Source organism: Grus americana, chromosome 2, assembly GCF_028858705.1.
Source record: "Grus americana isolate bGruAme1 chromosome 2, bGruAme1.mat, whole genome shotgun sequence".
In the NCBI taxonomy this organism is placed as follows: Eukaryota; Metazoa; Chordata; class Aves; order Gruiformes; family Gruidae; genus Grus; species Grus americana.
In genome coordinates, this window is record NC_072853.1 from 158,924,092 (window position 1) to 158,937,100 (window position 13,009).

Here is a 13,009-nt window from a genome sequence, read left to right on the forward strand (position 1 = left end):
TCTTGAGTTCCTCTTCATCGTGGTAGGATAGGGACCCTACTGTGTGGGAAGGAGTGCCACAGCCCACGCTTGGGTAGGTGACCTGTTATTCCAAGGAAAGAGATGCTCCGGACGGTTTTGTGAGTTTGTTTCACTAAGTCAACAGCATTTTGCTGTTTCGAAAGCAACAGAGAAAATGTGTGTTTCCTGAAGGTGATGCAGTGGGAGGTTGGTAGGAGGAAATCACTACTTTCCAAGCCCATGCTTTGGAAAGTTTCCCTGCAAACTGTTTCATTTAAAGACAAATTAAATATCTTCAGGTTAGCATAAATGTATTTGTTAATCTGGTGTAGTTTTCATATAATGAGGTAGAATATAGCAGTGGCAGAGACATTCAGTCTCTGTTCTCCCCACCTCAGAAGCCTACTGGAATATTATATTGGGCGCTTGATCCTGCAATATTTACTGTGGCTGTACAGCTCTTGCAGCCTGAGCTGGGCACACATGCTATTACTACTGCTGTTTATTTGAGATCTTTTCTGTTAGCAGACACACACTTAATCAACATCTTTGTAAGCGTACAGTGGATGTGGAGTACCAGTAAGTCTGCCTTTATTCGCTCTTGCAAAAATCCTACCATTTCTTTCCTTCAGAGTGTTGCCTTTCAACTTAAATAACCTCAGTAATTATCATGTCAATACAGTGATGTTCCTGGTGCGTTTGCGCCTTGCAGCGCTTGGGTTAGGAGCGAGCATTGTAGCGAGCTGCAAGATGGGCATTCATAGCACGGGATCAGTATGGTCTGAACTGACTGGAAGAGGATTTTTCCTCTCTGCGCGTGTGAGCTGTCTGGTGAAGGAAGAGTATAAAATAAAGTAATTATTTTTGAGCTTCGGAAAGGGAGGCTTCCAGTCGTGTACATGCCGCTGGGTATCTCCAGCTTCGGGGTCAGTGGTCCAGTCTCCAGCTGGGGCTCACTCAACCTTAACTTAAGTCTAAATGAGTGCAGCAGTACACCGTAAAAAAATCCCTGTGCTAGACAATGAGCTGGCCACCTGCCCACATGTTTCTTCCTTTTAAAAAATGCTACCCCCCTCAAGACCTCCTTTCCATCCAATATGTTGTGAAAACTGGGGTTAGATTGATGGCCTAACCACGGCTGGGAGTGGGTAAGGAGAATCAGCAGAGATTTAGTCCAAGTTCTTCCCGTAGGTCTTTAACTTCACTGTAGCGTGAGGCCAGGCAAAATGAGTCCTTAGGAGAATTTGCAGGGTAAAAGTGGGGTAGAAATCTGTTTCCCTCCTCTCTGAAATAACATAAAGTACTATGATAATAACTCTGCTATCGGCAGCTGAATGAAAGGCTTGCAATTACAGCACAAGGAGACCCTGACTGTGCAGAATAAAACTGTGATAATTACATCTGTCATATTTGTACTTAGTCCTCATTAAATTTCGGGAAAATCATCCAGTAGTAAATAATGTGCAATCTTTGCTTTTAAATCAGAGGTCATGAAAGTAAATGGGAATTCTGTTTTTCCTCATAGGGTGTCTGAGAGAGAAAAAATCCCATCAACTACATTTAAAAAACTCAGTTTGCTTATTATTGAAGACACCAGACTGGGGAATGTCATTAGCATGACAGTTTGTTCAAACACAGCATACAAATTTCATCACCAAGAATAGACTCTGAAATTCATAATGGCATTCACAACCAGATTTACTTTTTTCATTCCATTAGGGGTTTTAAAGGAAGGATTTAAAAAGTGTTTTAAATTTTAATTCAAACATGAAGATGAGGACTAACCTACCTTTTTAATTTTAAAGCTGAGATGAGTGTGATTACAAAGTTCATCTGCATTTGCTGGATATGCTTTCTTTTACATAAACAAATATTTTTTTTTTACTTTTAGTTACTGTCTCTACTCCGTGTAATAAATGCATGTATGAAAGTAGATTTTATTGGCATTATAAACATATTAAATCTGGAAACTACCCAGCAGTTTGAATCCATACAAATTTTTAAGGTGTTAATCGGAGTTCAACTTCTTTCCGTCATACTTAGTCTACACTGGATCTCATTCTGATCTCGTATGACTTAGGAATATTTCAGCTGGACTCAGAGGATTTAGATCAAGGTAAATATGGTATGACTGAGACCACATCTCACCCAGCATCTTTCTGTGTGGAAAGTAAGGATCTGACAAGCTGAGAGGGAAGGTAAAGGGCAGGAATGAATCGGTGTATCATTTACACAAGACTTCAAAATGGTCATTGGTGCCTATTGACACTTCTACTTCAGTTTACAGTTTTAGCAGACTACTAAACAAGAATCTGTATGTACCACTCTCAAGTCCAAATACAATAAATTTGAGGATTTACTCCCAGAATGTATTGATTCTGCTGTATTTTATCAGCCTTATCAGTGAAATCATGCAGCAGCACGATCTCTGTCTAAAAACTCAACAAAATTCAGAGTTCTTCAGGGAATCCTTGCAAAGTCCTACAATAAGGCAACTGCATAGTAGAACTCTTGAAGGAAAAACTAGCTTTTATTCTCTAGTAGAGCAAAGGTGGAATTGTGGTCTGATATTAATTTAACAAAGGTGCAACTAATTGTGATACTGTGTTCTTTATATATTTTCCTACTTTAAGATACTGTAAGTCAACAAATATTACAAAACCCTGTAGAAAAACACAAGTCATGCCACTAAAATTTTCTGTAGCTTTTCTTTTCCACCAAGAAATCTGAATGCTCCTCCTTTTGTTTCCATTCAGATTTGGTATTGGTAGTGATGGAAATCACCACAGCCAATTGCACGGTCAGTCGTGGTAATCCTTGATCCTTTTCTTTCCTTAATACAAAATCACGGAAAACTAGATTGAAACATTCTCACCAGACTTGCCTTTGTTGTACTGCAGCAGAAAACGAGAATTCCACCATAGCAGAACAGTTGTAATAATTGCAGCTTTTTCTTTCCAAAAATGACTGTGCGATCCAGTTCTGATGTAAGCCTTGTGAACTTTGTGTTTTGATGGGGACACAGAGGGGAAAAACTTGTTCTTTTTGAAGAATTACTATTAGGGTGATTTCTGAAGGTTGTTCCGATGTAAAATGTTAGCAAACAGACAATTTTTTGTTTTAATACTTGATAGTATGAAGCCTGCTGTTCTCAATTCTTCTCTGGAGAATACATTTTCTGTTTTATTTTCGTGAAGTGAGAAATCTGAGGGATCCTTGAAAGAAGATAATGACTACTGACATAAAAAAAAAGCCTTTTACTTGGTCCTTGATTAGTTAGTTTAAACCCCATTACTGACTTTATTTCTTTATTCAAACTTTTGTTAACTTTGATAGATTAAGATGCTGTTGGTGTTCTTTGTGACCTGGAGAGAATAAAAAAGAACGTAACAAAAACATTCAAGAACCGTCCCTTGCAGTCACCTACTCACATTAAATTGAATGTGACCAGAGTACTGATTTCTCAGACTTTTCTTGAAATATGTGGCCTTTAAAACAGTACATATAATAGAAAATTGATGAAACCAGGAATTTCATTTAATTAGTTTAATCTTTGCTCTTATTTTTGTTCAGTTAAAGATCATTTAATAGTGTGATAGGACTTTCTGCCATCTTCTATTTGCTCCAAGCAAGAAGAGTTTCTGCTCATAATTGTTTTCTGTGCAACACAATGTGCTTGGAATGTAATAATTGTAATTGTCTTTTGAATTATTGTTAAACTGCTGATACACTTCACTACTCTGTGCTTATTGTAATGTTTGCCACGTTCCAACAGCACCTTTGTGACAGAGGTTGATTAATGCTGAAATGCCAAGATTGGCCTATTCCTGATTTATCAGCTGAATGTTGAGAATTATTTCCTCCATGACAGCGCTATTTGCATCATCCTTGATTTCTTCTGCCTTTGTTTTCTGGCATGCCTACCTACAAAAGGATTTAGTTTAAGAAGAAATTAAAAGTAAATTAATATTTTTCTGAAGTTGGGGTATTCACTGTTGGTTACATTTCCAAGTCAGGCTCTCGCCTGTGAGACAAGTGACATCATTTTCAAGTGGATGCAGCCTACAACAGTTTCCACTGGGAGCAGCCAGTCCTCTTCGGTGCAGGTCAATTTTTCTAAGCTAAGATTTTTAGTTCCAGCATAGGAAAGCATTTAAGCACATGATTAAATCCTACAGATCTCTATGGGATTCAAAACAAAACAACAACAGAAATTATTTCAACCATAATGGAGCAAAAAAACCCTTTAAGCCTGACTTTGCTTAATCACATTTGCTGTTGTTTTCAGCTGTGTTTAGTTCAGTGTCTCAATTCTTACAAAGACAAAAAAACGTTCCCATTTTGAAATGGTTCCTAAGGGGTTTTTTGCTAATACTGCTTCCTGAAGAAAGCTAGTTTTTCCCTGATCTCAAAATACCCAGTTGTAAATGTCCTGCTATCAGAATTGCTTTTGTCAAAAGGCAAAGAAAACAAGGTTGAAATTTGTTGTGAGCAATTGCTTGTTGTGAAGAGTTATTTGCTGATCAGAGAAGCATCTCAATGAAGTTCAGAATAAAATGATGGTATTATAGACATCCTGGTCAAGGTTTTTTATAACTATGGGTGGTGAATCAGAAGTCAGCTTTTATTCTAAATGGATTCAGTGACTTCATTTTACCTGTGTTGTGTTGTCATGGAGAATTTTAATGTTAAGTCCGGCTTAATTATACATCAGAAAATTAGAAACATAAAAGTATTCTCTTCCTTTTTGCAACATTCATCATATTGTTGTTCTGTTAGAATAACTTACATCTGTTCTTTTATGGTTCTTCCCTCTTTTATGTTGCACATAATTATGAGGTGCCTTCTTTTACACTGACATGTACCATCACTGAAAATTTTGATAGGCTATGAATAAATTCAGTAGATGCCTGTTAATGCAAATGTGAATCGCATTCATTCTTATTCAGATCTTTACTTATAGAACAGAATTGTGTATTGAGACAAATTCTGCCTTCAGCTACATGGGTATAAGTTAACTCTCGGCGACTTCAGTGTCACTGAGTCACACCCACAAATCTGAGAGCTGAACTGGGTCTCTTTTCTTTATGTTCAGTTTTGTCTCGCCCAGTTCAGGGTTAGAATGAGTTTGTTTGTTTGTTAATCCTATCAGCAGATCTTCTTTTTCAGCAGAATGGGTCCTAAGATTTAGAACCAAGAAAACCACCCATCAGTTCGAAAACATTCATTGTAACACTCTAATCCTATTTACTCTTGATGGCTTTGTTTCTTAGATTCTTTATTTTTTGTGCTCAGTGAATTTTCTGCTCCTTGAATTAAATGTAATAATTAAGGTCTTTAAGCAGAACGTCCTCTATTGAGGCCAAATCCATGCATTTAGATAAATCAGCTAACCAGAAAAAGCCAGAAACTGAATTTGTTCCCCATTTTTGCTGTTTTTTAGTTACATGTGCCCTTGACTGGCACAGTGGAAATGGAGAACATATTTAGATGTGTGGAGCATTCTTAACACTCAGTGTAGAAAAATGTTTCAAATGGCTCCTAGGTTGCTATGAAACCACGAGTACTGATCTCAAATAAATGCCTTTGTCAACCCCCATAAATGATCTTACACTGCATATCGAGGACATAGGACATTGCTCGTCATGTGTGCTCGTATTCATCTGGTAGCATCAGTCTTTTGTGGAAAAAGTTCTCCTCTGACTTTAGAAATAAAATTCTTTGCTTGCCAATAAAGGATGGAGGGACATGACAGTCCTTTAGGAAGTCCCTTGTTTCTGCCCTCGCATACTTTCTGTCTCTAACACAGCAAGGGATTTTCTTTTAAATAAATCCAGTCTGTGTTCTCTTTTTGTATTCCAGATGGACCATGACCCCCGAAACCCTGCATATATTGCCACCCAGGGCCCTCTACCTGCTACTGTCGCTGACTTCTGGCAGGTAAGTTAAACATCTCTCTGAAAATGGAATTTATGTTACAAGTCAATTGTTTTCCTGTGCTTCTGGAAATGTAAGGTGTATAAAAATATGTTGTGCTTGAGTCGCAATAGGTGGAAAAACCTTGGTTCAAATGTCTTCATAAAATCTAGTACATGGATATTCAAGCCATTTATGTATATGACAAGCTCTGCTAAAGAACAGTTGATCTGGAAATTATATTGAAAACCTTAGGCCACAGTATTCATATTTTAGTGCCAGGTCTCCGTAATTAAACTACTGCCAAGGACTGGATGATTTTCAGAGGGCCTGACCTTCTTAAGAGTGTAGGCAGAATTCATTGTCACTCTCCAGATCAAAAAGAACCTAACACTATGTGCCATGAATTTTTCCATTGAAACCTACCTCTCACATGTCCCAGTTCCCCAAAATGCTTAAATACTTATGTATTTTCCATATCACAGGTAGTTGAGTTAAAGGCTAAGTTAAGACCCTGCTGCATAAAGTTAAGTAGGTGCCTAATATTTTGCAGGATGGGGGCTAAAGGCAGTAGTTACTGATGCACAAATACGAGTTTATTTTTTTTTTATGTGCTCGTGCAGCTCTGAGATTTAGACATACACGCACCGCCAGGCTAGGTGTGCGCGATTGTGTGACGGATGTGCTGCGTTAGGTGTTCCTTTGTAAGTGTAAAAGTGTGCCTGGAAGCCTACTGAAGCTCTTTGGGGAGGAGGCCAACTGGGGCTTATTATCAACACGAACATATGGTTTTATTTTTTTGTTTTGCATTATGAATTTAGAAACATTTGTTCTGAAGATAAAGAATATCTATGTAAAAATTTCGGAAGTGTCATTGTATTTTAGGAGCTTGCATCAGCTGATATCATCGTCTCTCTCCATCTGCATCACTTGGGCTATGATTAGAAAGTGTTAACTGATCCCTATTGAAGGCACTTTTCATGTCACAATTTCCTACTGTTTCTGATGAGGAATCGGGACATTTTCAAAAAGTTTGTTTGATTTTGAGTGCCTAGATATTTAAATGCTCAGTCTGAGATATTTTGGGACTGGTTTGTAGAAGTGCAGAGCAAATGCTTTCTGCTTGAAGTCAGTTGAACTGTTGGTCTGGCTTAAATTTTCAAGTAACTTGTAATTTTTGTCTTCACTATTTGGCAGTTAGACACAATTGAGAAGGCTTATCTTTTTTTCCTTGGCAGGTGGATTCCTTATCACACGCATGATACTTGAAAATGTGTTTCTTAAGTTAAACAGGCAAAATCAAATACCACATTAGTTATTCTGTAATTATATTCTATGATTCCTAAGGCACAGGGTTTTTAATGGTATATTTTTGCATATTTGTATATTTATATTTTGCATGTTTTTACCTGTAACTGTACCTTCACATATTGAAAAGAAGTATGTTCTCATTTTTAAAGGACACTTTGTATAATCATTGCTGCTAACGCAGAAATCAGAAATAATCATACAAACATAGCATGAAAGATGTATTTTGCTCTTCTCCTATTCCAACTTGAACAGTTAGGCAACCTGTTTGCACAGACACAGAGGCTAGAACCGAAACGTCATCTCTTTGTTCTGTGATCAAATCTCTTTAATTCCAAGTTCGTACTCAAAAGGTCTCTTTCTTGACTTTCTTTCTTCATGCTATTTGCGACAGGAGAGTCTTCACTGTCCTTCTGCTCTTTTTAGGTATTTCTCCTCCCAATTATCCGTCAGTGAAAGTTCACTCCATGTCCCCACCAGATGTGCTGTAAACATCTCCACCATTTGGCAACCATGGTTCAGCTTCTGCTCAAGTGTGGCTATGTGTCCATTTTTGATGCGATATTCTTTTATTGTTTTCTTCTATTAGATGCCATAGAAAAGTTCATTTCTTATTTATTTTGATATTGTCTGTCACTTCAACGTAACAATCTACCTATGTCAGATTGGTCCATCACCCTTCCTACAGATCACATGTCAATGTGCTGGTTCCTGTCCCAAGCTTTTTACGTGGCCCAGGGTATCAACCAGGTGTAATAAACAGCCCAAGAGAGACTGACTCCGCACAGAACACCGCATCCGTAGCTGCTGAAATGTAGTAGGTCCATTGTACAAGTCAAAAGCCATGGCTTGAAGTTGTTGCGGTTTATGTCCAGATGCAGGAGCAAAGTTTACATCCATTTTTTCACCTAATAGTACCTATTTTAAGTTAAAGCAGGGAAACGTGAACTTGCTATGGAAAATAGAGTATTAACTCTGGTCAGGGCAGAATCCTTTGATGTTTACTTGAATACAGTTTTCTGTAGTTTATACAGACCATGGTGCTGCCACCAGGGATTGTTTAAAGATTCAATTATTCATTCCTGATACATCTTCTCAGTGGTTCTCCTCCCTCTCCCTCCTCCACTTATACCAGCTGTTGCTGTGTTGCTTTTTCCCCCTTTTGTGCTCAGTGAAGCAGTTCTCTGACTGATAGTGAGAAGAGTGACTGACTCCAGAGAGACCTGGGACTATTCTGCTGTTCCTTCTCTAAATGCACAATGTCATGCTTTAGCAAGTCCAGCAGAAACTCTTGGAGCTTGGCATCACCTTCTATGGCAATTTTTACTAGATGTATTGGTTCCTATTTTTGCAGAGACTTAGCTGGTAAGACTCCCAAAAGCCTAGTTGCATAGTGGGCATCTGCCACTCCGTTTTATGTTGGCTGAAAGGCTACCCCAGCAAGAAACTCTTATAATTGTTTCCAGTCCTGTAGGCATTTCAAGATGATTTCTAGAAAACATTTGTCTACAAAGCATTTGTTTTACTTGAAAGTGTAAGACAGCTTTCTTGGCATTTACAACACAGCTGATATCTGTAATGAAATCCGAACTGCTCCTGATTTGTCCTGACTCTCTAGATTTCATGGTCAAATTCCAGAGACACAGTTTCTAAACCTAGTTTCCCTTAAACTTGCATTAGATTCTTCCACCCATCAGTGACTATGTCTACATTAGCAAGCAGTGTGGAATAGATTTGTAGGGTGTCACAGTACTTAGTCTGTAGGTTTTACTTTAGATCAACTGGTCAGTGGTCCGATAGACCAAATGCCTCTTGGTGAGGAACAAGGCTACAGATGTGGCTGGAGAAAGCTTCTTCCAAAAGAAACTCAGTTCCTGAGCTCTAAAGTCTGTTGCTCTTCATGTCTGTCATCCACATGATCATGTGGTCACATCCATTATCTCTATTTAAGACCAAACAGATGATTTAGTTTTGGATAATTTTTTTCCTAGTTTTATTGGCAGGCCCCTCTAAAACCTGCTACATTGATCCAGTGCCCAGTATTTTTGTGCAAACGCTATTAGACACTCAGCAATCAAACTCCCATTTACTGTTTTCAAGTTGCCCAGATCTGAACAAAGATCGTGGCTAGCTCAGTGTCTTCTCTTTCCCAAACTGGGCAAAGCTTTTTGATAAAGCATTGATGATGCTTTGTCTAGGCTTATCTTGTTTAGCATGCTTGCTACTGGTGAGCAGATCTATGCGTAGTACTGCTATGGGACTGGAGGGAGGCCAGTTTCAGTCATCTCTCTAGTGACCACTTAGACGATTATGTCCTCTTTGGTAAGGTGAGGAAGAAGGGCAGGTAGTGTTCTTCAGCACCATCTATCTTGGGTCCCAAGAGCTGGCCGGTAGACTCAGCATTTTCTGTACATCTTTCTATTCATTCGGGTTTTCATGTTGACCTGAGAGAGATTAGCTTTTTGTTTTTGTTTCAAAGTTGCAGTTTTTGAGCTGGAGATAGTCCAAACTCCTGTATGTTGGTCATTTTCAAGTGCTGTTGAAACAAATTTTGTATATGTTGTAAAAATAATAATGGTAAAAAAGGCAAGAGTCTTACTCTGGCTTTTCTAATGGTGTAAGGCCACTTCCAGGCATGAACTTCTCACAGTTGTCTGTGTCCCTCCAGTTTACTTCTCCAGCTCTTTGTAGTCTTGGCATAGCTCGTCTAAGTCAGCAAGTGCCAAGTTAGTTCCAACTTTCTTGGCTTACCTATTTCTTTGAAAACTTTCTAGCCTGCAGGAGTTGTGTTGTCAGTCATCTCATTGATCTGTTTTGCCACAGGGCTTCCTAATCTGTCTGGATACTCTGTGTTTGCGGCTCAAGCAGAGATTTCATCTCTGCCTGAATGTCATCTCTTAGACCGCTCTGGAAATTTTCCAGCTACTACTTTAATTAATTTTGAAAAGCCTCCAGCTGATTTAAGTCTTCTTTTAATTTCATCTGGTCTTGTTTTCATCTCTTTTTACCAATTACTATTTCTGAGAGTTACCTCCTTCATTGATTCTATTTTAGTTCAGTGGGAATTCCACCTCACGATTCCCTTTCTTGAAAACTGGATGCCTCTCCTCACATGGTATTAATCCATTTTTACCTGAGTGGTTAAACAATTTGCCAGGTCTGTGGGTTGTTTTCTTCTCAGCTGGAAAAAGAATTCATCCTCAGGATAGGGTTTGCTTTGATATAGTTCCATTTTATTTACAAAGAAAGTACAGAGTTTTATTTCCTTGAACAAAGGCAGAATAAAATAACAGGCAATAACTTCTTTTTTCCAAACCTCATTCACCCAGTGTTTTACCCCCAACCTCTCTTTCAGCTTTTCTTCTACCAGGATCACAATGCTAGTTTGTCGAGCTGTGCTGGTGGTTTCTTTATTCCTTTTACACATTTTTGCTGCTTATCTGGATTAATCATCTTGCCTTGATTAATGCCTCTCTCTCTGCATTAAGCATATCAGTTTCTAGAGAAACTCATGGGTCCATATGCTTCACGTTTCTCTCGTTTTTGATGATAACTTCTGTAATTTCAGTTATCAGGCTCCATAAAAGAGTTTGCTTGTTTCTTACATTTATCGTGAATGAAAGGTGATGATTTTGTCCAGCAGCTTCAGTGAGATTTCACTCAGCTCTTTCACATAACACTATTAAAATTCAACATCTCTTTGAACATAATTCAAAAGAAAGAGGATGTAGAACATTTCTGATCTATAACAAGTTTTCGCAGCAGGAGTTCCATGTTGTGAATAATTCTGGAGGCATAAAATTTTATTATTTTCCGTATGTGCTGGGTTATAATTCCATGAAGTATTTGACATGAAGTACATGTCTTAACTTGCAAAGTATTCTAAGAAGCAAGGGATGATAATATGCAAAAAACTGTTCCTAGGAGTTAGAATATTTAGAACCAACCGTCTTTGCACTGAAAAATTGTTCTTAATTAAGCCAGGTTTATAAATTGCGTGTCTGCTAAGGTTTGTTGTCTCCAAACGGAGATTTCTGTAGGAGGCCATAATTTTTCCCTCTGGAAAACACCCCACATTATGCCTTGCTTTCATAAGTCTACCCACATTTGCCCTTCTTTCCCCTCCCCCTTTTTAGAGTAAAGCACACTTGCATGTTTTTTATTTTATCGTATTAAGTGAAATAGACGGGGGGGGATCAGGCAATTCCAAGTGGCTTAAGAGGATGTGCTTCTTAGTTGCCTTAGAAAATCAAATCACGTGATATATATTTATTTATTTAAGAATTTTTTGTCTTTCTGTGATGTCCTCCCTCCATGACCAAGATAGTTAAGAAGTGTATGAACATTATATAACTTCTACAGAAGGAGTAGAGGAATATAATTTTCCTCATTTTGCAGATGCTTAATAAGGTTCAAAGCACCTACAACAGTAAGCCATGAGATTAAATACAGTCAACACTTGTAGTTTGGACCAGAAAATTCAGGCTTTTGCTGGAGTAGATCTGTAGCTCAAGCTAGATAGTTCCCCAGACGCCTTAGTCCCTGGAGGGCTCCAGTCTGGCAAGGGTGACAGAGCAGACACCACTCATGAGCACCACTGAGTGGGACACAGGACCAGGAAGGCAGACTTCAGGTGCTGCCCCTCTGTGGTTAGGATGCTCCTCTAGGAAGCGAGAAGGAGCTTCATCCTACATGTTCTGCATCAAACATGCGCTTTTCATTACCCCATCTTTCCTCCACTATTTGCCAATACATGAAATATTCTTGAAATTGGGAATGCTCTTCACCGTTTTTGTTAAAGCAGGGCATCTATTGCCGGCAAACGGAAGGAAAGCCCACTGGAGTGGAGGTTTACAGCGTTGCGATTATGGGGAGTGGGGACACCTCCTCTCTGCTCCTTTGATTATTTTCTGTTTTTATTGCAAGACTATTAAATGTAAAGTGCAGAAAGAGCCCCAAGAATAAAGACCAGAGCCCTAATCCGAGCCAGGGAGTTCGGTTGCCATTTGCTCTTCGTTGCCCTCAGTCCTGCATTTCTTAATTTAAAAATATTTTTCGAATAATTTTTCTCTACCCATATTAGGAATATATTATCAGTTCAAAAACTGACCATTGTTCTCTTCCCAGATCACACCAGCATGTTAAGAACCCAATTCCTGAGTTGCAGTCTTCAGGACATGATAAATCTTTGCATGTCTGTTTGGCAGCACTTGCTTTTCTCTTCCAGTTTTTGAATTCAACAAAAGAAATACAAAATACTCTCAGTTGATTGTTTCCTATGTCAAAAGGATTAGTCATCAGTGATCTCCAAGGGCAAATCCCAGTGGGCAGAAGACCATGTCCCTGTAGCTGAATGAGTCTCCCTGCAAAATCGGTGTTCCAAGCCCATGGGCTGAGTAAGAACAACTGTACCAAACCCTCCCCTCCTCTAATTGCTGGTTTCTGCGCTCCCAGTTCAGCATGTTTTGTGAGTGCTGAAATTAATTTACAGGCTAAATTATTTTTCTGCATTTTGTTCTTCTGTGCAGAACACAGTGCTTTCAAGCAGTCTTGATTCCCAAGTTTTATTTTCCTTGCCTGGAATGGGACTTCCTGCATGTCTAATCAGTTCTCACCTTCAGAAAGAAGAGCAGATGAAAAGCGACACAAAGCAATTCAATGTGTAAAATATGCATATTTTAATTTAATAAAAGAAAAACAGCAAGGGAGAGATAGGCACAGAACAGTAGCCCCTAGAGCTCTAGTAACTTGTCAAGCCACGTGAAATAAATACAGCATTAGGAAT

The 13,009-nt window shown here is 38.7% G+C and overlaps 1 protein-coding gene across 3 annotated transcripts in view; it reads left to right on the plus strand.

Moving 5' to 3' along the window:
* Nucleotides 1-13,009, plus strand: part of PTPRN2 (protein tyrosine phosphatase receptor type N2) — a 665,329-nt gene that overhangs the window by 614,512 nt on the left and 37,808 nt on the right. For all 3 annotated transcript variants that reach the window (XM_054817056.1, XM_054817058.1, XM_054817057.1), the window contains one exon: nt 5,863-5,940. In XM_054817056.1, coding sequence (XP_054673031.1) covers nt 5,863-5,940 — 78 coding nt within the window. The remainder of the gene's footprint in view (nt 1-5,862; nt 5,941-13,009) is intronic.